Source organism: Acanthisitta chloris, unplaced genomic scaffold (genome assembly GCF_000695815.1).
Source record: "Acanthisitta chloris isolate BGI_N310 unplaced genomic scaffold, ASM69581v1 scaffold1945, whole genome shotgun sequence".
Classification (NCBI taxonomy): Eukaryota; Metazoa; Chordata; class Aves; order Passeriformes; family Acanthisittidae; genus Acanthisitta; species Acanthisitta chloris.
The window spans coordinates 8,962-29,965 of NW_008674081.1; the positions used below are offsets into that span (position 1 = coordinate 8,962).

Here is a 21,004-nt window from a genome sequence, read left to right on the forward strand (position 1 = left end):
GTGAACTCCTGCATCACTCTGAGATCTGAATCTCTTGGTCTTTCTCTTGTTCTGTTTCGTCCTAAAGCTGAAATATTTGGAGCAAGAATTTTGTTTATGGTTTTCCCTCTTTGTTTCAAAGGGAATGAAGACAAGTTTTTAAAGCAGGGAAGAAATTTTTTTAAAAAGTCAGTATATTGTTGCTGCTTTTTTCTACTTAGTAAAGATGCCATGGAAAGTAAGACAACTTTTTGCAACTTTTTTTTTTTAAAAATACATAAAGTCTTGACAGGGTGTCTTTTTTTTCAATGTAGTATGTTGCAGTCTTTCCAAACTGTTTTTGCTGAAGATTTTTTTAAGTGCCTGAGAACTGAGCTTGCAGAATCTCAGCTCTTAAGATGTGCTGTTACTGAAGATTGAAATTGTTACTGTCCAGAGGTTTATATTACCCAATAAAAAAACCACTTTATCCTCGGTCTTGTTGCTTATGTTTTGTTTCACTGGTGTGTGTGGTATCAACATTTTACTAATTTCTCCTGATTCACTCTGTTCTAAGAAAGCGGAATAGGTAAGCTGTGAAAGCATGGCACTAAAAACAAAATAAAGAAAAAAAATAACTAGTCTTCCTTATTTGTCACGACTGCAAAAATTGAGACAAATGTTTTAATTTCCTTTTGGAGTTGCCTCTGCTAAGGAATTGTGTGAGAGGAATTGTCCTTCCTTTCACTTCAAAGTGTCAGCAATATATAGGTTATTTATTTGTTTTCCATGCTTCTCACTGAGCTCCTTGTCTCTTGAGGTTTAGACAAAGAAGTCTCTTTCTTTTCTGTTCTATCGTCCATTACAGGCAGTTCAGTTTGTCCTTTTTATGCCCAGAGGTTTCAGGGTTTTTTAACTGCAAGTTTATTAGGAGCATAAGATTGCAAAGTATTAACAAATCTCTCAAAGTACCGTATTTATCTGTAGTTCAAGAAGTAAAGGACATTTGAGGGTTATAGGCTGTTTTCCTCATCTGGGAGGCTAATCTTGGTCCTTACTGGAAGTATACACAAAATGCAGATTTACTCATTCAGGAGGCATGCTGGTTTTATGTTAAAAGTTTGATCTGTATTCTGGCTTAATGTCTAAATGTTCAGTGTGTGCACATTGAAGTCACTTGTTGCAGAAATACACAAATCTAACATCAGCATCTGACCCTTTATTTATATAATTAGCTAATTCTTACCTCAGTAAAATATGTCTAATTCCTCTTGAAGTCAGCATCTGATGTGTCTACATCAGATTATGTTATCTTGCATTTCTGTCCCATCACTTTTTAATCACTGTTTTTACAGCACTTTAACCCTACCTTTGTACTGTAGTCTTGTTAACAGAGCAAAATCAGCTCTGGGAAGCAGTGGTGTAGCCAATAGCCATGTGAAAATTTTATGAAGATTGAAAAACTAATTTTTCTGCCTTTCTTTTTGTTTCTCAGCTCCAGAAGAAAAGGATGCAATTAAAGGGCAGTATGAAAAACTCACGGATGCTTATGGGTGCTTAGGAGAGCTTCAGCTTAAATGTGGTAAGTGACGATCTGTATGACTGAGATTGTAAAATGTCCAGACAATAGTGAATGACAATAAGTGGCTAAAGTTGTCCAATTCCTTAAACTGTGAAAGCTAATTGCACTTTGTTATGTACAGACTGGAAAAGATTATTTCTTTTTCTATGCTGTGCCAAAAGCATATCTCTAAATGATAGTCTAAGAATTTTGGATTTTTTCTTACTTTGTTTTGTCTAACATTCTTAGCTGCCTGAAGAGAATTGTAATTCTTTTTTCCCTACAACTATGATTTCTTACTTTTTCTCTTTTTTAAGGTTCACGTTTAGACACTGATTATCATGGTCATCTGAGACTACATGTAGTAGTACATATAGTAGTACATATTGCCAGTTCTTGTTATAATGCCCAATTGCCTTTAACTGGGTGATTCCCATGGACTGGGATTTGCAGAAGCAGGCCTTTAGCTTCTGTTAGTATAGTAAGGAGTATTTGTTGTCATTGTTGTAAATTTCCATACAGTTTGGGAATTTTGGTTTAGCAAAGGGCTTGCTATTACACTGCCTGCAGGAATGTTAATGGAAATAACATGTTTTAAGAAGGGATTAAGAGTGATTGATTTGAAGGTAATAGTACCTTACACAGTACTTGAAAATAACTGAGATGCTTAAACAAAAAAGCACTATATTGCATTGTTCCCAAGGTCTTCTTACAGTAAGCCTTAATTTTCACTTGGAGGAATAATAAAACTGTTTTCCCTATGACTTCATGCTTGGTTAAGGAATCTACCAAAGGCAGTGGTGGTGTAAGCACTGGTGTATTTAGGCCAGTAGATGTCTTTTTATAGCTTGCTTACCATTTTGTGGCCTGAGAAATATGACTTCAGACTGATCCAGAGGCAACTGCAAAGGATTTCTGTGTTATAATTTAAAACTGTAGGCCTATCTATTCTTTTAAAATGAATGTGGACTTTTTGTTTGCTTTGTTTCTTGTGCAGTTAATTAGGCATTTATATGGAGATTTATATCAATTTGTTAATGTAATTAAAAACAGAGGACTTGTGATTAGTTTTTCTTGGCATGTGGACCTGTTTTTCTTCATGGACATCTAGTGAAGCCTGTTGTAGTAGTAAAGGAATGTAGTTATTGAATTCAAGCTCTTCAACCTATATATAAGGGTAGTTTCTTGTATGCGTATATTCAGTTTTGGTCTTCATATTAAAAGGCGTATGTTTTCAAATCGAGTGTGAAATATTATCAGCCTCACTTTTTCTCCTGTCCTTATTTCTTCTTGAACAACATCTGCTTAACTGCAGTGCCCTTAAAGTGTGAGGTTTTTCCTCTCTGAGCTTTGTCACTGCACCCATCTTGTTCTAGCATTAAATTATAAATTCTGGTACAGAACCTCCTTTGGAAGAGTTTGTTAAAATTTTATCAGTGATTGGATAAAAAAGTTGACTACTAGAAAAACTTCTAGTTATGACTGACTGAAAAGTCAGATGGTCATGCTATAGTGGTAAGCAAACATTTTCTGCTGCTGAGCATGTTTAAAAAAGCAAAAATAATTGCATGTATGCTATCTCACCATTGAAGACATAGCCCAGGTTTTTGTCACAGTCTCATTTAGATCTTTTGTCTTACTTTAAAGAGAGTTCCATCCCTTTAGCTGTTGCTTGCTTAGTAGATTAACACCACAAAGGAATTGTATTGGGTTTGTGTAGCAAGGTTTTGGTAGCAGGAGGGGCTACAGGGGTGGCTTCTGTGAGAAGCTGCTCATAGGTCCAATGAAGCCAATGCCATCGGCTCCAGGGTGTACTTGATGCTGGCCAAGGCTAAGCCCATCAGCAACAGTGGTAGCACCTCTGGAATAGCTTGTTTCAAAAGAAGGGAAAAAATAGCTGTGCAACTGAAGCTGGAGAAGAGAGGACTGACAATATGTGAGAGCAATGACTCAGCAAACACCAAGGTCAGTGAGGAAGGAGAGGGAGGAGGTGCATCAGATGCTGGAGCAGACTCCCCTGCAGCCCATGGTGAAGACCATAGCAAGGCAGACTGTGCCCCTGTAACCCATGGAGGACCATGATAGAGAAGAGATCCACCTGCAGCCCATGGAGGAGCCCACACCAGAGCAGGTGGATGTCCAAAGACAGCTGTGACCCTGTGGGAAGCCTGACTGGAGCAGGCTCCTGACAGGACCCAAGCTGGAGGAGGTTTGCTTGCAGGACTTGTGACCCCACAGAGGACTCAGGCTGGAGCAGTCTGTTCCTGAAGGACTACACCCTGTGGAAAGGACCCACACTGGAGCAGTTCATGATGAACTGCAGCCAATGGAAAGGATATGCATTGGAGAAGTTTGTGGAGGACTGCCCCCTCCGGGAGGGACCCCATGCAGGAGCTCAGGAAGAGTATGAGGAGTCTTCCCACTGAGAAGAAAGGAGCAGCAGAGAAAAATGTGCAATGAACTGACCACAGCTCCCATTTGCTGCCCAACTGTGCTGCTGTGGGGAAGGGAGGGAGAGAAAATTGGAAATAAAGTTAAGCCCAGGAAGGAGTGACGGACGGATGAAAGTGTTTTTAAGATTTGGTTATATTTCTCATTATCCTATTCTGATTTGATTGGTGATAAATTAAACTAATTTCCCCAAATAGAGTGTGTTTTGCCCATGACAATAACTGGTGAGTGATTTCTTCCTGCCTTTATCTCAACCCTCAAGCCTTTCATCATATCTTTTCTTCCCTGCTCAGCTGAAGAGGGGAGTGACAGAGAGGCTTTGGTGAGCACCTAGACAGGGTCAACCCACAACAGGAATGCAATGAAACATTTCTTTTTATAAAATGTATTTTAGCAGCTGCAAACAAAGGCATAATTGGCCAGCTCTTCACTAAGCATCAGTGATCACGTAGACTTTGTTCAGGATTATCCGTATTTGTCCTTACTGCTGGAAACCTGCAGTCCTTAAGTACTAAATTAGCTGAAAATATTTGTGAAAGTACATTCCACTGGGATATTAAGAGTATATTTGTAGAGCAGAAGGGGAGACTTTTTGCCAAGACATGAAAGATGTGTCTGAATGCCTTAATTAATCTGTAAATATCGCTACTTGGAATCCAAATAAATCACATTAGATGCCTGCCAAAGTAGATCGTGCTTTTCACAAGAACGTAGATGAAATATGTGAAACTGACTCACAGAGTTGATGTTTCCCACCAGTAATAACATTCACTTCTATGTACTTATGTCTGTTAACATGACTCACTAAGTTCTTCTGCTTTCTTTTGTGAGATGGATGGCAGCAGAATGAATTGCACAGTGTTTCTGAGCTGTATCTCAGCCAAGGTTTTGCTGCCAAAGAAGCTCTAGCAGTGACAAATGCATCTTAAGCAAAGTGTTAAATGAGATGGCTTTGCAGTGTTTGGTTTAGACACAGTGATGTCAGGAAGAGATGCATATATAAGGTGATGTTTTAACACCATGACCCCATAGGTTGTTTAGGTTTAATACAGCTGCTGTATTTGGAGAGGCTTTGTGAACTCATTCAACTCTGTATATACTCTCACCCTTGCACTTATACAATGTGTAGTTGAAAGGAAGAAGTTTCAAAGGAAAAAAGAACAACTAAGTACCTGTCTTCTATTCCTTTTGTACATTTCCTAAAGATGGAAGAAGAGTATCTTTGAGACTAAAATGGTAGTTTGGAAAATCTCAGTTCTTTTCATAATTCTGCTGTAGGTTTCCTCAAAATTTTTCAGCTAGGTGGTTAGAATCGAATGCTCTGCTGTGTTCTGGAGCTATTTTTTAAGATAGACAAGAGGCAAAAATACCTTGCAAATTGTTTTCCAGTGGAATACAAAGTGAAGTGGAGGTATGTGTGAAGTGAAGATGGAATGGGGTCGGGGAACATAAGACAATGACTGTAATGGAATGGAGAAAGCACAAAAATTGGAACAAATTCATTTTTAAAAGGAAAAGGCAGTCTTGAGTGAAATATTTATAGTTAAGAAGGACAAAATAAGAATTGAATATTGCCTCTTGCAGGGGAAACAATGGCCTTGAGTCATGTAGACAGGTTAAATACAGAAACTGCAGTGTTATTGTACAGTGTGACGTACCAGAACCGTGTTTCCTGTTCAGCTTGGATAAAGGCACTTGGTTTCACAAGAGCTTTTAAAAATGGATGGAAATTGTTATTGTCTTGTTTCTGTGCCAAATATTCTCCATCTTCTGCTTCTCTTGTGCAACCTGATGAAAAGAGCATTCAGCACATATCACTGTGAGCAAAACATTTCTTATATTTCTTCAAAAGTGATTTTTACAGATGCTTGTCGTGATTTGTAGCTACAATGGGGCAAAATAATGATCTTGGTCATAGTGCATGAACATTTATACTTGTTTATCTGAGATCTAAGTTTGGTCCATAAGGTTTGAAAGACTTTTTTTCGGTAGCTCTGTGGGTGAGTCTTGCTTTTTCATAGATGTGTTGCTGTAGAAAGCATGACCAGTAAGGAACACTTCATTTGTTGCTCTAAAATTATTTCCAAGATTTCTTTAAAACATTCCAGATTGCATCACAAGGAAACAAGGGACATTTCTACAGTTGTGATCTTCAGTTGGATTTCTTATATTCCTTTCACCTCTTTCATCTCTGTGTACAGTTTAGAAAGGCTAATATAGATCAGGATTGTACATTAAGCTGCTTGTATAAGCTAAAGGGAAAAAATAAGATTTTTGTTTTCCAAAGTGGGGGGTGGTAAATAGTCTGCAGCTGATGTGGTGGTTGGTACAAAGTGAAATGTAAGAGCCAGACCTGGAGCCTTGATTGCTTCATAGGAAAAAATTTCCATTTTTTTGATTGTTTTTTATTGGCCTTGGTGCTGCATGTTGCAGCTGTCTTCTGAATAGAACATGTTTTCTGCTACTGTATTGCATGTGAAATCAAGGGGAAATTACTGTAAATTTTCCACCCAGTGTACTTCCATTAATTGCGTTTTTTGATAAGAACTGTTGGGCTCCTGTTTCAAGAAACAGGATGAGTTTGGCCTATCCCATACTCCAGATATGCAGGGAGCCTCTGTAGGCTGACTGCAGCAGCCACAGACTCTAGGGAATTGATTTAGTGGTAATTTTCCCTTTGATCTTGAGGATGCACTGCCAGCGTTTTAAAACTCGACTTTCTGTCTTATTTGAGCTTGCACTTAAGTGGTGACTGCTCATTTCATGACTTTAGTGCTTTCCGTGTTGTTGTTGATGTTCTGAACAGAAGAAACGTAAATACCTTGAATACTGTTTAACTCCTTTCAAAAGTTGTAAGCCCATAATGTGCTCCCTGATGATGCTGCCAGGTGGGTTTGACTGGACTAGCTGATTTATTTTTGTTGTGATTGGTGTTAATCTGGTACTTCAAGTGCTGCTTGCATGAAACAGTTTTACTGGAAACTTAAAAGGAGCAGTGTTTTTAATTTAATTATAGAATTGAAAATGGTAGCAAGCTACAGTTTTGAAAAGTTAAGGCTGCAGGGATTAATGGAATAGTCTCAGTTCTTTTAAGGGGAAATACCTTCTAGGTTTAAGGAATATCTGGGTGTTTCAGTTTGATCAATTTCATTAAAACTGTGATATTTTCACAGTTTGCTCAGCAAAACCAGTTTTAAACCCCCTCTCTTTCATGCGTGATGGCCTCACAAATCCACTTACCATAGGAAATTTCATGTTGTGTTCATAGCAGGATTGTCTGTTTGTTTTGGGGAGTGGGTGGGTGTAATAAACCAGGAGTGCAACTTTGTTTATTCTTTTGTGAGACTTACTGGATATTGAAAAGCAATATTTTAGGAACTAAAAGAATTTTTCAGCTAAAAATGTTATTTTCCTTGCAATCAATGAACAATTGCCCAATAACTTAGTACTTGAAGGTTTTAGAAATGGAGAAAGTTGATTCTAATTTTGCTTTTAAAAAAAAATTACTTGTTCCTGTAGCAGCATCCATCCTGACTGAAGCAATTTAAGTAATTTCTACCCTTAAATTTAAGGCAATTTATGTTGTGATTGATGTAACTATTTTGATGTTGTGTGTCTCTCTTCAAAAGAAATGTTGACATTGACATAACAGAAAAGAAACCACAATGACTTTGTAAAGTTTAAATTTAGGAGTAAATGGAATGGGTTTTTTTTTCTTTAATATATTAATAATCAAACTTTCAGGGACTGGCAAATGAACCGAAACATTTTTCCTCTGGCTGGAAATGTTATGTGTCTGCCATATGAGGTGCTATTTGGATATGTAATGCTTTTGTTTTATTCCTTGGAATGACATTTGTAATATGACAAAATGCCTAAGTGAAAGCATCAGTGGAGGTAGCACAGTTATCATTTCCAGTACAAACTTGTCCAGTGTATTTATCAATGTGTATAAAAACAGGGACAGCCTAGGTTCAGGGAAAAGAGTGTGAGAATGTAGGTTTGAAATTGAAGGAAGAGATTCCCAGGCATAAACTGATGTTGCTGGTAAAGAAGGGAAGATGGGGACAGCTTGCTTGCTCAGCGTATAGCTGTGTAGCTTAGTGGTGAGTAATTTCTTACATCGAAGTAGAGACATGATTCAAAGATGAATAGCAGAGTAGTATTTTGGTAGCGTTAATTCACCTTTCTAAAAGGTGTGAAAGGCTGATGGGAGCCTTACCTCTGCTCAGAACCCCATAGCGACATCTGTGCTGCAAATAAAAAGGGCAGGACACAGCCTTGAGTGCTGTCAATAGGATATTGTGATTAGCTTGTTCCCTGTGCCAAGAGTGGCACATGGACCAGGCAAGGATCTTCCTCCCGCAGAGAGTGCAGTGACAGCCCAGAGCTGATTCCCGGGAACACTGTCCAGATACCACCTGGGATGAAAGTGCTATCAGAGGATGGGGCTTGAGACTTTTTTTCTGAGGTGAAGAGAGATTTGTGTAAGCTGCGGCTGTGGTGTCATAGGGTTTCTGTATTCTGGTGGTTTTGTGGCATAGCTTGAGCGATTTAAGCAAATAGGAGCGGTTAGAGCTGATCTGAAGACCCCCTCAGCTCACAGAGCAGCCTAGGAGGACAAAGGGGCAAAGCAGGCTAGCTTTGTCATACCTTGAATCTCTTTGTCTCTTTTCATCCTTTTTCTCCAGTTTTCTGGGCCGTGAGTGTGAACTCCTTTACCAGCCTGCCTCTGTTCAAACCTATCATGTAAAGTGCATGACGGCTGCTCCATAATTTGGAGTACTGTAAAGAGACTTATTCTGTATATAGAGAATCATAGAATGTTTTGTGTTGGAAAGGGACCTTTAAAGACCATCTACTTCCACCCCACCTGCCATGGGCAGGGCCACCTTCCACTAGCCCAGGTTGCTCAAGGCCCCATCCAACCCGGTCTTGAACATTTCCAGGGATGGGGCATCTGCAGCTTCTCTGGGCAACCCGTGTTTCACTACTCTCATTGTAAAAGACATCTTTCTTGTATCCAATCTAAATCTCCCCTCTTAGTTTAAAACTGTTGCCTCTTGTCCCATCACTACAAGTTCTTGTAAAAAGTGTCTTCCTGTCTTTTGCTTAGGCTCCCTTTATATATTGATATGTTGCAGTAAGGTCTCCCTGGAGCCTTCTCTTCTCCAGTCTGAACAGCCCCAACTCTTTGATTACCACACTCATTGTAAAAAATTTCTTGCTTATATCTTGTATCCAAATCTCCCCTCTTAGTTTAAAACTGTTGCCTCTTGTCCCATCACTACAAGTTCTTGTAAAAAGTGTCTTCCTGTCTTTTGCTTAGGCTCCCTTTATATATTGATATGTTGCAGTAAGGTCTCCCTGGAGCCTTCTCTTCTCCAGTCTGAACAGCCCCAACTCTTTGATGTGGGGTTACTGCACAGTGGCAGGTGCTTCAGAGGGCAATGCAATAGGTTCTTAGCTGTGATTGCTCTTTCATCACTACAAGTTCTTGTAAAAAGTGTCTTCCTGTCTTTTGCTTAGGCTCCCTTTATATATTGATATGTTGCAGTAAGGTCTCCCTGGAGCCTTCTCTTCTCCAGTCTGAACAGCCCCAACTCTTTGATGTGGGGTTACTGCACAGTGGCAGGTGCTTCAGAGGGCAATGCAATAGGTTCTTAGCTGTGATTGCTCTTTTTGAGCTTATTGTGATTTGGGGAGTAGATGTGCTGGACCTTCAAACGTGTAGATGTGTATCTCATTTTGGGGGTGAGTAGTTTAGTATAGGAGGTAGTAAAGAGTCTAGAGTCTCTGCTAAGGGAGACTGTAGGTAAGGCAAAACTGTACTTTTGATTGGCTTTTTTGTCATCTTTATTGCTTTATTCCTACTTGTTGTCTTCTTAAACTAAAGGATTACTTTGCTTAGATCCAGTAATTTCCTACCAGTTACAAGCTTCTCAAAGGACAGAACCACAGATAACAAACCCACTATTATTAAATTTTTGTTCTTTTTGGCGCTTTTAATATTAACTTTCTCATTTGATTTCTTTTGAACTGTCTAGGAAAGTTTAAGGTCACTGAAAGCAATGAAAGTGCTTGTACTCTGTCTCAGCATGCCAGCAAGGCAGCTCTCTGAGTCTGTCACTACTGTTTTTTTGTCCCTGAAGCTGACTGATAATAAGGCTCATTAGTAGTGTTTCTATACATTGCTTCCAAATTCTCATGAGTGAAGTTTACTTAAACTTATCAGTTTTGCATGGTTTCACCTAAGTGACAGAAGCTATTAGCTATCTAACCTTTTCTGGAGGCTGCAAGACAGTAAATACTGTCAGTTATGAATGGCCATGGTGATAGCTGCTGTATCTCCTACTCTTAATCCTTTACAGTCATGCACGGTCATGTGCAAAGGATGAATAAACTGTCAGGTTTCATGTATTCCTAGCCCTCTGCTATGGTGTCAAAAGCACAGAAGACATACTTCTGAAATGCACTCAAGAAGGAGAACACAGCACACCCTTGTTACAGAAAGAAATGTGATGAACAGAGCTTTTTAGTAAATACCACCTACACTGGCCTTTATGCAAAGCTGGCGTCAGCAGAACAGAATGAATAAGATCTAATCTCCCACCTTGTCCTGCCATTCCAGTCCCATGTGCCTACACAAATATTCTGGGCCTGCCAAAAACCACCCCTAACTCAAGTTTCTGTAGGCAGCCTGTGATCTGGAAGCAGGGACTCCCCTGCTGGGGTTTCAGAAAAAACCCTGTTGTGTGAACCTTGGTCCGTGTTTTCAGACAGTGGGTCACCGTGGCGGGTTGAAAAGGGATCCTACATTGTGTTCCCTTTTGCTGTCTGAAGCCATACTGTCCCAGATTGTCACTGTGCCCTTCGCTAATTAACTTGCTCTTGGCAGGTCAGCTGTTGGTCCTGCTATGCTAAATTAATAAATCTTGGCTCATTTCCACCTTTTCTTGCTAGCAGGAGTCCATAGGATGACATTGTCTCCATTACAGGCCAATTTAAGTGAATCAAAGAGTTTCTTCCTAGCAAAGCCAGTGTTTTCTGAACAGTTGTTCTACTGTTTCCTAATTATCATTTCAGAGAGAATGAGCAGAGGTTGAAGTCCTGCTGTGTACAAGAGATTTGATTACAGTGGCCTTCTTGAGCTTCAAAATTTATCTTTTATTTTCGGGGCCCTGAAGTTCAGCTGCTTCATGATTTTGTGCTTCGCTTCACAGGCATGGCAGCTGTAATTCTTTCAGTGAAAACTGAGGTTGTTATCTAGTTATGTACATTCTTTTGTGATTTAAAAAGCAAAATCTCAAGAATTGGTAATCCTGAAATTTTCTGAATCCCTGGAACACACAGCTTCAGCTGAAGCCAGCAAAGAATCTGAATGCTGTGCATTCTCTAGGGTGGTGAAATTTTATTTTTTGAGTAGTGTCCCAAGAGCAAGTACATTGCTCTTCATAAAGTCAGTGGGACGAGCACACTGTGTTGCAGCAAGGGATGTGGATGGCTAAGTATTGTGGAATATTGTGCAGTTGTAGTCACTTGCAGTTAAAAAAGGAATTCAGTAATGTAAAGAACACAGGCTGTGTGCCCCTCGTTTGTATGTGCTGTCTTGTGAAGCAAAGACACGGCCTCTGCTGGAGCCCTGTCAGCACTGCATGTGACACGACTGATGAGAAACTGTGTCCACCTGTAAGTAACCCTTTGGTAACTGTCTGTCACCTTCTAGGTAACACTCGGCTGCACTTTCTGGTCCTGGTGACAGGCTGTACGTCGGTGGGAAAAATCCTGGATGCTGAAGTTTACAAAATTACTGCAACAGATTTCTGTCCTCTCCAGGAAGAAACCAAGGAAGATGAACGTGTTACTGCCTTGAAGAAAATACTGAACACTGGGATGTTTTATTTCTCCTGGCCTAATGCAGGCTCAAACTTTGACCTGACTGTGCGGGCTCAGAAGCAGGGTGATAACCACTATGAATCTGGTAACTCGTTCTTCTGGTTAGTACTGCATGTTGTACATATCATGTTATACCAGTCTTCTTTATCCCCACCTGTACCTTATTGGTCAAACATTCTCAGAGGGAAAGGAACATGTGCATTTCAGATGCACCTCCTTTCATTTCAGTGCTATGTCATTTTACAGGGCATGTGGTCTTAGTGAATTCATGGTAAACCTGGGTCAAACAAGAAACATTTTTTAATTAAAATTAATCTCATAGTGAAATGCAATTATAAAATGACATTTTGTGCTTCAAAGAAGGAAGCACAAGATGTATTGCTCGCACTGCAGAAACGTGTCTATGTGTTATTTATAGCTTCCTTTTCCTCTTCTTTTTAATAATTTGCTTTAAAGTTAGCTAATAGAAACCTGCAGTTCCCATCATCTCTGGTGAAGTATCTTCTGTTTCTAAAAACTGTATGTGTTTAAAGTCTGTAGTTTAATGTTTCAGTAACCTGCCCTAGTTTTTATGTTGAAAACATCAATATTAATGTGTTTACAGCTCAGTGCAAATGTATGTTGCATGGAAGGAAACTCCTGTGATATACTCCCTGTGCTTTTACTTTCTTTTGCTTGTAAAGCAAAGAAAAAAAGTATTTTGTATCTTGGTAAGTATTGGTTGAGGGGAAAGGAGAAAACACAATGCTAGGTTTTGTCTTCCCTAGGTGGGTTCACAGTAGATGTAATTCAGTTTGTTTGGTTTACAACTTTTGGCAAAATGCTTGAATTTCTATACCCTCCTTTTTTCTTTTTTTTTTATTCTTTTTAAACAAGAAGATAGTCAAACTAGAGGCATAGCTGTACTGGAAGTTAATGAGGGTTCAATGTAGGTGGAAAATAACTGGCAGGGTTAAATGTGGGTATGATGCTGGAATGTGCAATAAGTCTTGTGGCCCAAAGTAGGTGAATATTAAATAAGCAAACAAGTTCATAATGGGTGATAAATTAACATGAGAGAGCAGTTCAGTCAGGCTAAATAATCCTTTTAGCTATGATGTGATTTTTATTGGTAAGATCTAGTGTTTCAATATACAGAAAACTTGCTGTCAACTGTGCTAATTATGCATCCCTCAAAAAGCTCACCAAATCAGGCACATGGCACAAGTGAGCTGGTTCCAGTGATGAGAATCCTAAGGTGGCAATATCCCTTAACAAGGAAACAACCTTTAAAGCAACTCTTTTTTCCCCTGTACTTTCTTCTTGGAAGAACTTTCCTTCTTTCCTATTTTTGGCTAATCATTCTATATGCTGTAGAACAGGGGTGAATGGCAACAGCATCACATTTGGAGCAAAAAGATGTTCCAAAAAAACCCTTATCTTGAGGTAATTAGGTGATAGGGGAAATTTCAGACCAAACCATAGATTTATTTTTTTGGGGAGGAAAAATAAACAATGAGATAAATAGTTACATGATGAAAAGTGTCAGATGACCTTTGTAACAAGCAGCACAGACTGCCTGTTAAATGAACTGCATCAACAAAAATATTCTACTGGAATTTGTCTGAATGAGGACTTCCTTTGTGCACAGAATTAGGAGAAGGAGGTGGAAAAGATAGCAAAAATTGTTTTAGGGTTGCTTTTTCAGTTACATATTTAGAATAAAAATGTACAAGTGACTTGCACCTTCTTCAGAGAAATGCTGTACTCTAGAAGAACAATTCTTCAGGGGTTTCACTAGATCTAGTAGCTTATACAGATCTGCTGTTGAGCAATAAATGAGCATAAAAGGGATTCTCTTGGCCCTCACGTGTGACTAAAGGCACATTTTGAAAAACGGAATTGGGAAAAATATCATAATAGAAGAGGCTGGCATCACTGTTTAACAGGCATGCTGTGTTTCTTGAAGTGTTGATCTTAAAATAAATAGAAGGTTAAAACATGCTTGTTTTAATTTTAGTAGCACTTTTTGCAATATCTTCATTGACTTTTGGATCCAGTTTCTGCTTGGAAATTTTTTTCCAAAAATCCCAGTGGATTTTGAACCAATTCTTCATCCTGTAGAGAATGCTAAGGTCTGGGCAATACTGGTCAAAAAAGTAACCAGTTTGTTACACTGTAATTTATGAAAAAGATTAGTAAATATAAATATATTTCTGGAGCTGGAAGAGGTGACTTTTGCACCTGAATTTAAAGGACAGGTACAAGATCTAAAGACATCACCTGGATGGTAGCTGTGCTCTTAAAATTGGCCATTCTAAGATCAACAATGCCAAGTTCCCCATAGTAGTGCACAAGGGTTTTGTCCTGATATTTCCTGGTTTTGGATAGAGAAAAGGTATAGCAGAAAAAGGGTCACAGAACATTAACTGATTAAATTAGTGACTCTTGTGGGGTGGCACCCACACCTGTCTGTTTATTTTATTCAGTAATGTATCTGTATGTTGTTGAACTTTTCAGGAACCAGCTGTTGCACGTGCCCTTCAAACACTACCAGGTGAACTGCTCTGACTGGTTGCTGAAAGTCATGTGTGGTGTAGTGGACATTCGCACTGTTTATGCTTGCCACAAGAAGGCCAAAGCTTGCCTGATCTCTCGCATCAGCTGTGAGCGAGCTGGGGTCCGCTTCCACGTTCGAGGGGTCAGTGATGATGGACACGTGTCTAACTTCGTTGAGACAGAGCAGGTAAGTGGATGTATCCAATGGCTTTGAATAATTTAGTCCACTAGCATTTAATTGGGGCAGAATTTCAAACAAGACTTAAAGGAGTTCAGCAAGTATTTTTTCCAAGAATATTTAAAATATTATTGCCTGACAGATCTATTGGTCCTTGCCCATTAAGCATTTCTTTGTGATCTGCTCTTTTTTCAGTGTTTCTGGCTTTTCCACTCACACAATTTCACTAATACTTTTGGGTTTTTTTCTGGATGTGAAAGTGTGGCCACTTAATATTGAAGTGAGGTATAGACATGGGATTTCAAACCGTTAGGAAGCTGTCTAGCAAAGGTGCTGTGCTTGCTGGGAAGTCATCTTTGACTACTAAAGTTAGCTGTCACATCAACTTCAGCTAGTAAAGACAATGTTGAAAAAATAATATCTTCTCAAAATTAGGCAAATTCCAATTCAACTCATTTTGGAAAAGACTTTGCTTTATATTCCCCTTTGGTTTGTGGGGGATTCTCTAGTGAGAGGAGGTATGACAGCTTTTATGCATACATGGTAAAAGCATCATTTCCAGCTGATGCTGAGACAAAATATGTGTGTGAAATGTCTTCAGCAGGCTCTCTTGACTGGCACAGCCAAACAGAATAACAGTCAGTTGGTCTTATTACACATGGTTTAGCTTGCTGCCTTGAAAGTCAATAAAAAGCAGTGGACCCTGAAGAATCTTTGTAGGATTGTGCCACCTGAAATGAGTGCTTTCTTATTCAAGTATAAATCACTTTTTGTTTTTTGAACAGAAGTAGTAATTACTAGCATCCAGAACCATCATGCAGAAATGGATGACTTTATAAGCATAATAAATAAATGGTTTGTAGTAGTTTTCAACAAAGGACAAGGGTTTGCTCCTAAAATTTGGTTTTCAGCATCTTCTGGGCAGGTCTACAAAACTACATACATAGCATAGTTTGTTTTATACATGTATGTGCCTATATATGTAGGTGCACATACAATGAAAGTAGATTCCTTTTGTCATGCTCGTAAGTGGAGCATGATACAGTGAGTGTAATGTATAGATACTTATGATGACTACGTCATTACTTGTTCCAGAAGAGTTAAGGCTGTGTCATTGTGGGATTGTGCCTGATGGCTGAGGGTAGCATCCCCTCTCAAAGGTACTGATAGTTCAGCACTCCTAGTATTTCCTCATGGCATTGCATGAATGTAGCAGCTCACACCTGGTGTGGTCCTTTCCCTTATCCCACTGCATGAGGCAGGCATGCCTTCAGGCACCTGTTTATCAAAAATCCAGCGATGTTTGGGTACGTCACCATGTTTCCTCTAAGATGTTGCCTTCGTGGTGGAACCTCTTCATCTGGTTCTGCCTAAAGACACATTTAGGGCTGCCTTAGATTTTACAGTGCTTTATTACTCAGGAGAATGCCTGGAGGAGTTGCAGACTGGTACTCCTGGTGAGGTCAGATTCCCAAGACATGCTCAAAGCATCCACGGTGTTACATGTGTGACTTTCTGCCCAGTGGTCAGAGTTCTCATTGGGGATGTTGAGTGACTTTTTCCTCATGTTCCTTCTTTTCCTGGTTGCCTGCATTTTCAGTTAGACTGACAGCTTTCCTCTTAGTGTTCAGGCTTCCACAAATTCTGCTTCTTGGATGCCAAACTCTTTCAGTGCTTGGGTATGTCAGCCTCTGAATTCTCTGCTAATAATTCTCTTTTGTGCCTGTGCTCTAAAGCAACTGCAATTCAAGTCCTGCAGCAGCTACATCTATCTGAAAAGTCTGTCAGTGCACTGGGAGATGCAGATAGGTCTGCTTACTGAAAAGTGGATTTTTCCCCTGCAACTTGGGAACAGAAGAAGGGAAATAAGTCATATTAAGTATGTCAGCCTCTGAATTCTCTGCTAATAATTCTCTTTTGTGCCTGTGCTCTAAAGCAACTGCAATTCAAGTCCTGCAGCAGCTACATCTATCTGAAAAGTCTGTCAGTGCACTGGGAGATGCAGATAGGTCTGCTTACTGAAAAGTGGATTTTTCCCCTGCAACTTGGGAACAGAAGAAGGGAAATAAGTCATATTAAGTAATAACTTGGTACAATCTGCTGGTTTAGTTGAGTGTCTTCTCATGAGCATTAGTGCAAAGCACATTACTCAGGATTTGAAGAATGTTCTCTTGCTGAAATGCAGAGGAAACAAAATGTTAGAAAGGATTGTCATCTTTCAGATCAGTCTCACATTTGTGTCACTGCACTTAGCAGTTGTCTAATGATGGGAAATACTTCTGCTTTCCTGCTCACTAGTTGAGCCAGAAGTAACTCATTCTATTTAATTATATTCTTGGAGTACATCATGTTGCAAATGATTAGCTTAAAAAATAAGATGGCCTTTGCATTCCAGCAGGCAACCTGAGGATTGACTCCTGGTGAGTGGCAAAACAGTGCTTGATTGCTAATGCTTCCCTTGGCAGGGGCTGGGTCAGGCTCTTCATGGGAACTGCTGCGCTTTGTCTCTGCCCAGCCAGAGGCTGAAGTGGGAGGACTGAAGGCTTTTGAGTGTTTTTTCCAATTGAGTAAACAAAAGCACAAGAATGAAATGGTTTTAGGGTGAAAAGCTCAAGTAGGTTCAAAATTATTATGGCAAGGGTTTGCAGTTTTAAAGGATTGTGTGATTGGTGCTAAACACTAGTTTTACCAAACTGCGTGTCCTAAGAAAGCAAAGTTAGGCTAACCACTGGGATGCCTGAGATCCGGTTCAAGCTGGCATCCCCTTGCTGTTAGGAAGGAAGAGTCCTAGAATAAACTCTCTCCTACTTTCATAGTAGACCACTGACTAATCTCCTATGAGGTAATATCTTGGCTGAATAACATTTTGTTTCCATTTGCTGCAGCCTGTACAGTATAATGGTATGCTGGCTATGTGCTTTCATGGATAAATAGCACCCTAAGATTCTAAAAGCCCAGGATTTTCCCCCCCCTTTGTAGGAATTGCTTCTAATATTATTCTGTTTTTAGAAGAGGGAGAAACAATTAATCTTATCTCCAGGCAGCTCTTTTATGCATAGATGGTATGCTTTTGTCTCCCACTGAGTTAGCCTTGTGACATTTTAGCTCTGCAATGAGTCATTTTTTGTGGGCTTGCTTAAATGCTGTGACTCAGTGTTTGAGAAGAAGGGGGGAAAAGTTAAATATCTTACTTCACTTTTGCTTTAAATAAAAAAATAAAAAGAAAACCTGGTAGTAAATCTTTCAGATATTTGATAATTTGACTTGCATCTCTAAAGAGAAAAGAGAAGAAAGAAAAAATTATAGAAAACACTTAAGGAAAAGAAAAGTGAAGGGAAGAGAAAAAGGGAATTTCTTGAAATCCTTCTAACATGCACTTCTGGATTTGCTGCCCGTATTTTGTAATGAAATGGCAGCCTTTTCTACTTGCAATGTTGCAGTTTATCCTCAAGCAGTTTAAATAACAGTCTGTTTTGCATTTATAGTTTAAATATTTCTCTTCACCTTTTCTTACTTCCCTAGTAATCCCTTGAATTTGAGACTATTGCATTCCTTTAATTCTTTTCTGCTGATAGCTTTGAGAAACTAGTGTGCTACATTCATTTAGTTGGTGTGCCTGTTACTGTTACATTTCAGCTCCTCCCCCAGTTATGCTCCTAAGAGTCGTGCTAAACTCTTAATATCTTAGTGTGTGGCTTACAGGGAACAATTCTAATTAACCAAAGATAAATGAATGGTTTCAGTTGTTTTCCTCTTCATGGAACTGTTCAGTAAAGAAAATGGAAACCTTGACAAAGAATTCAAAGGAAATACCATGAATTTGGAATAACCTTCCCTTTCTTCCTATTTAAGAAAAAAATGTCAAGCATGAATTAAGGAAAATTACTCCTATTTCACAATGCCTCCTAGACTGTGTTGGGTAGCTCTCCAGAAGTGGAATAGATGCAATCATGCGGTTAATTTATTTTCTGGACAGGTTTTAGCATGACCCCAGGCAAGGCAAAAAGGATTATTTTGGCAAGGATGTCCTTGTATCCCATGGTCTGAGCTAAAGGGACTCAGAGAGGTATGTTTAGACCATCTGTTGTCCATGCTCTTTGTGGATTGTGTAGCAGAGCTGGGGATCCCAGAACAAGACATCTGAGTATTTATTTCATCATGGACTGTGTCTGTGTGCCCCTTGAGCCTGTAATGATTTTTTTCATTTGAAGTTGTGACTGGATGATTATTTCTTTCTTATAAAGCTGAGTGATGGTGATTAGTGAAAAAATTTATTCCAAGTGATGAATGGGCACAGCCCTCTGGGATTAGAACACCAGCTGGTTGACAGAGATGTTTGCTCTTTGCCCAAAGCTTATTAGCAATACCTGTGCATGAAGCTTGTGCTACCAGGAAAAGACCTTGGATCTCAGGCACAAGGTCTGGTCCTATGCAGCAGAAGAGAACAATTGAAAAACATCATATTGAGCTGTCAGCACTATCATCCATGGTCCCGGAGTTGGAGAGAGACCACAAAAAGAGTCTAATACAACAGAAATGGAAAGAAAAACATGGCAAATCCTAACACCAGAGGTCAGAGGATGAGTAATCTATTATTAGGGCAAAGAGGTCTTCCACATGGGTTAAGTATCCAGTTGTTCCTATGTTGGGAAACTGCAGGAAAGCTCTCTGAAAATTCATGCAGCTTACTGGATTGGATTGTGCTATGGGCCAGAGCCTTTGAGATTAATTAAGTACTCCTCAAGTATTTTGAGGATTTGGTAGGAATGAACATTGTCCTTGGGGCACATAGGCAACAACTTGGATCTAAGACAAGAGATAAGACTCCACAATAGTTTTATGAAGCCCAAAGGCAGAGATTTAGCAGGATGTATCAATCCTAATGACAAAGTGATGTCCAAAAAAGTAACTGATTGTTGTTGAACTTTTAGAGGAAAACCAGTGTGATCTTCTTGGATGTGTTTCTTGTCCATGAATTAAGGAAAACAGGACAGGAAAATTCTGGACATAAAGTGCTGTTTATTTTTCTTTATGTTTCTTTTTTTAAGGAATGGTTTATATTTTGTCTAGTACCTTAGAATAAAGGAAACATATCTGCTAGAGGATAGGGTAATAAAATCAAAACTAGAACGACAAAAATGTGGGGTGGATATGTGCTTGTAGAAAACATGACATTATAAACAAAAAATGATCAAGGCTGTGAAGAATATGAGAAAAGAAATTCTGTACTTATCCATGCATAAATGCTGGAGTTGCATAAGCAACAAAGTTGGAATCTTTTATTTATAAGTGTAATTTTAACTTGACTGTATTATCAATGCTTATTTAAGATTTTAACAAATGGGGTTTCTAACAGTATATATGGGTGTTAAGATTATGTCCATTTCTGATCTGGAAAGCCCTCTTAGTCTTTCGACCTGCTTCTTTAACAAGTCTGCTGGTAGGAAGTCTGTTGCCAGTAATACTGTAAGGTCAAGGGACATACATACGAAAAGGCAGTGTCAAGATCAGAGGTCATCATCCTCGGAGTGGTGAATGAAAGATAGTGGGTATTGCTGAAATTCAGCTAAGATTTGCCTAGTTGTAATGCTTAATGAAGTGCTTACAGTCTGTTTAGGAAGGAATGACTGACAGAAAAGTCATTTTAACGACTCTCCCACTCATTAAAAAAATACTAGGTCTTTTTCCAACTCACTGGCAGCTCGGAAGAAAATAATTCTGGATTCATCTGGGTCATGAGAATGAGGTGAAAAGATTGTGAAAGACCAGAGAATTGCTCCACAGAACAGAATGATGAGCCCTGTAAGTGAACAGGGAAAAAAAAAAAAGTACTAATGTGAAGTACTTTCTTGTGAATGACTGTGTTGGAGAGGCTGTGCTCCCAGTTCAAAAACCTTATCTGAATCTCTAAAAGCTACAAGACGAGGTGCATGAAAATGTCAGTTTCTTTAGAATGCTCTGTCAGCATAGGGGAGTCCTGTATTAGACCTCAACTTGATCGGTCCCTCAGCCCATCACATCAAGGTGTGGTCATCCTGTTCAGTTCACAGGATTGATCCCCAACTAGTTTGAATATTTTGGTTGTTGTTTGGTTCTCTAAATGGACACCTTAATAGAGCAGAAAACCAGTGAACAGAAAATGTGAGTGATAGTAGTGAAAAACATCTGTTAACTCGCTAATAAGTGGAAATATGAGCATCTGTTAATGCAGAAGGGCAGAAATGCTTCATCGATATTTTTCTTCTGCATTTGGCATGAAGAAGGCAGGATATATATTCATGGTCTGTAACTGATGAAATACTTTCCATTTAAACTGTAGCTGAGGAAGATGTTAGACTGCAGGTATTAAATTTGAATTATTATCTGTTAATCAGTGGGTCTAGAGGATTTGCAGCTAGTTGTCTAAAAGAGCTAGTCAGAGA

The 21,004-nt window shown here is 39.2% G+C and overlaps 1 protein-coding gene across 1 annotated transcript in view; it reads left to right on the forward strand.

Annotated features, from left to right (window-relative positions):
* Positions 1–1,458: 1,458 nt before the first annotated feature.
* The window catches only part of SYNJ2 (synaptojanin 2), a 58,867-nt gene continuing 39,321 nt past the window's right edge, over positions 1,459–21,004 (forward strand). Inside the window, exons 1-3 of the mRNA XM_009075174.1 lie at positions 1,459–1,540; positions 11,697–11,967; positions 14,366–14,591. Coding sequence (XP_009073422.1) covers positions 11,864–11,967; positions 14,366–14,591 — 330 coding nt within the window. The 5' untranslated portion in view covers positions 1,459–1,540; positions 11,697–11,863. The remainder of the gene's footprint in view (positions 1,541–11,696; positions 11,968–14,365; positions 14,592–21,004) is intronic.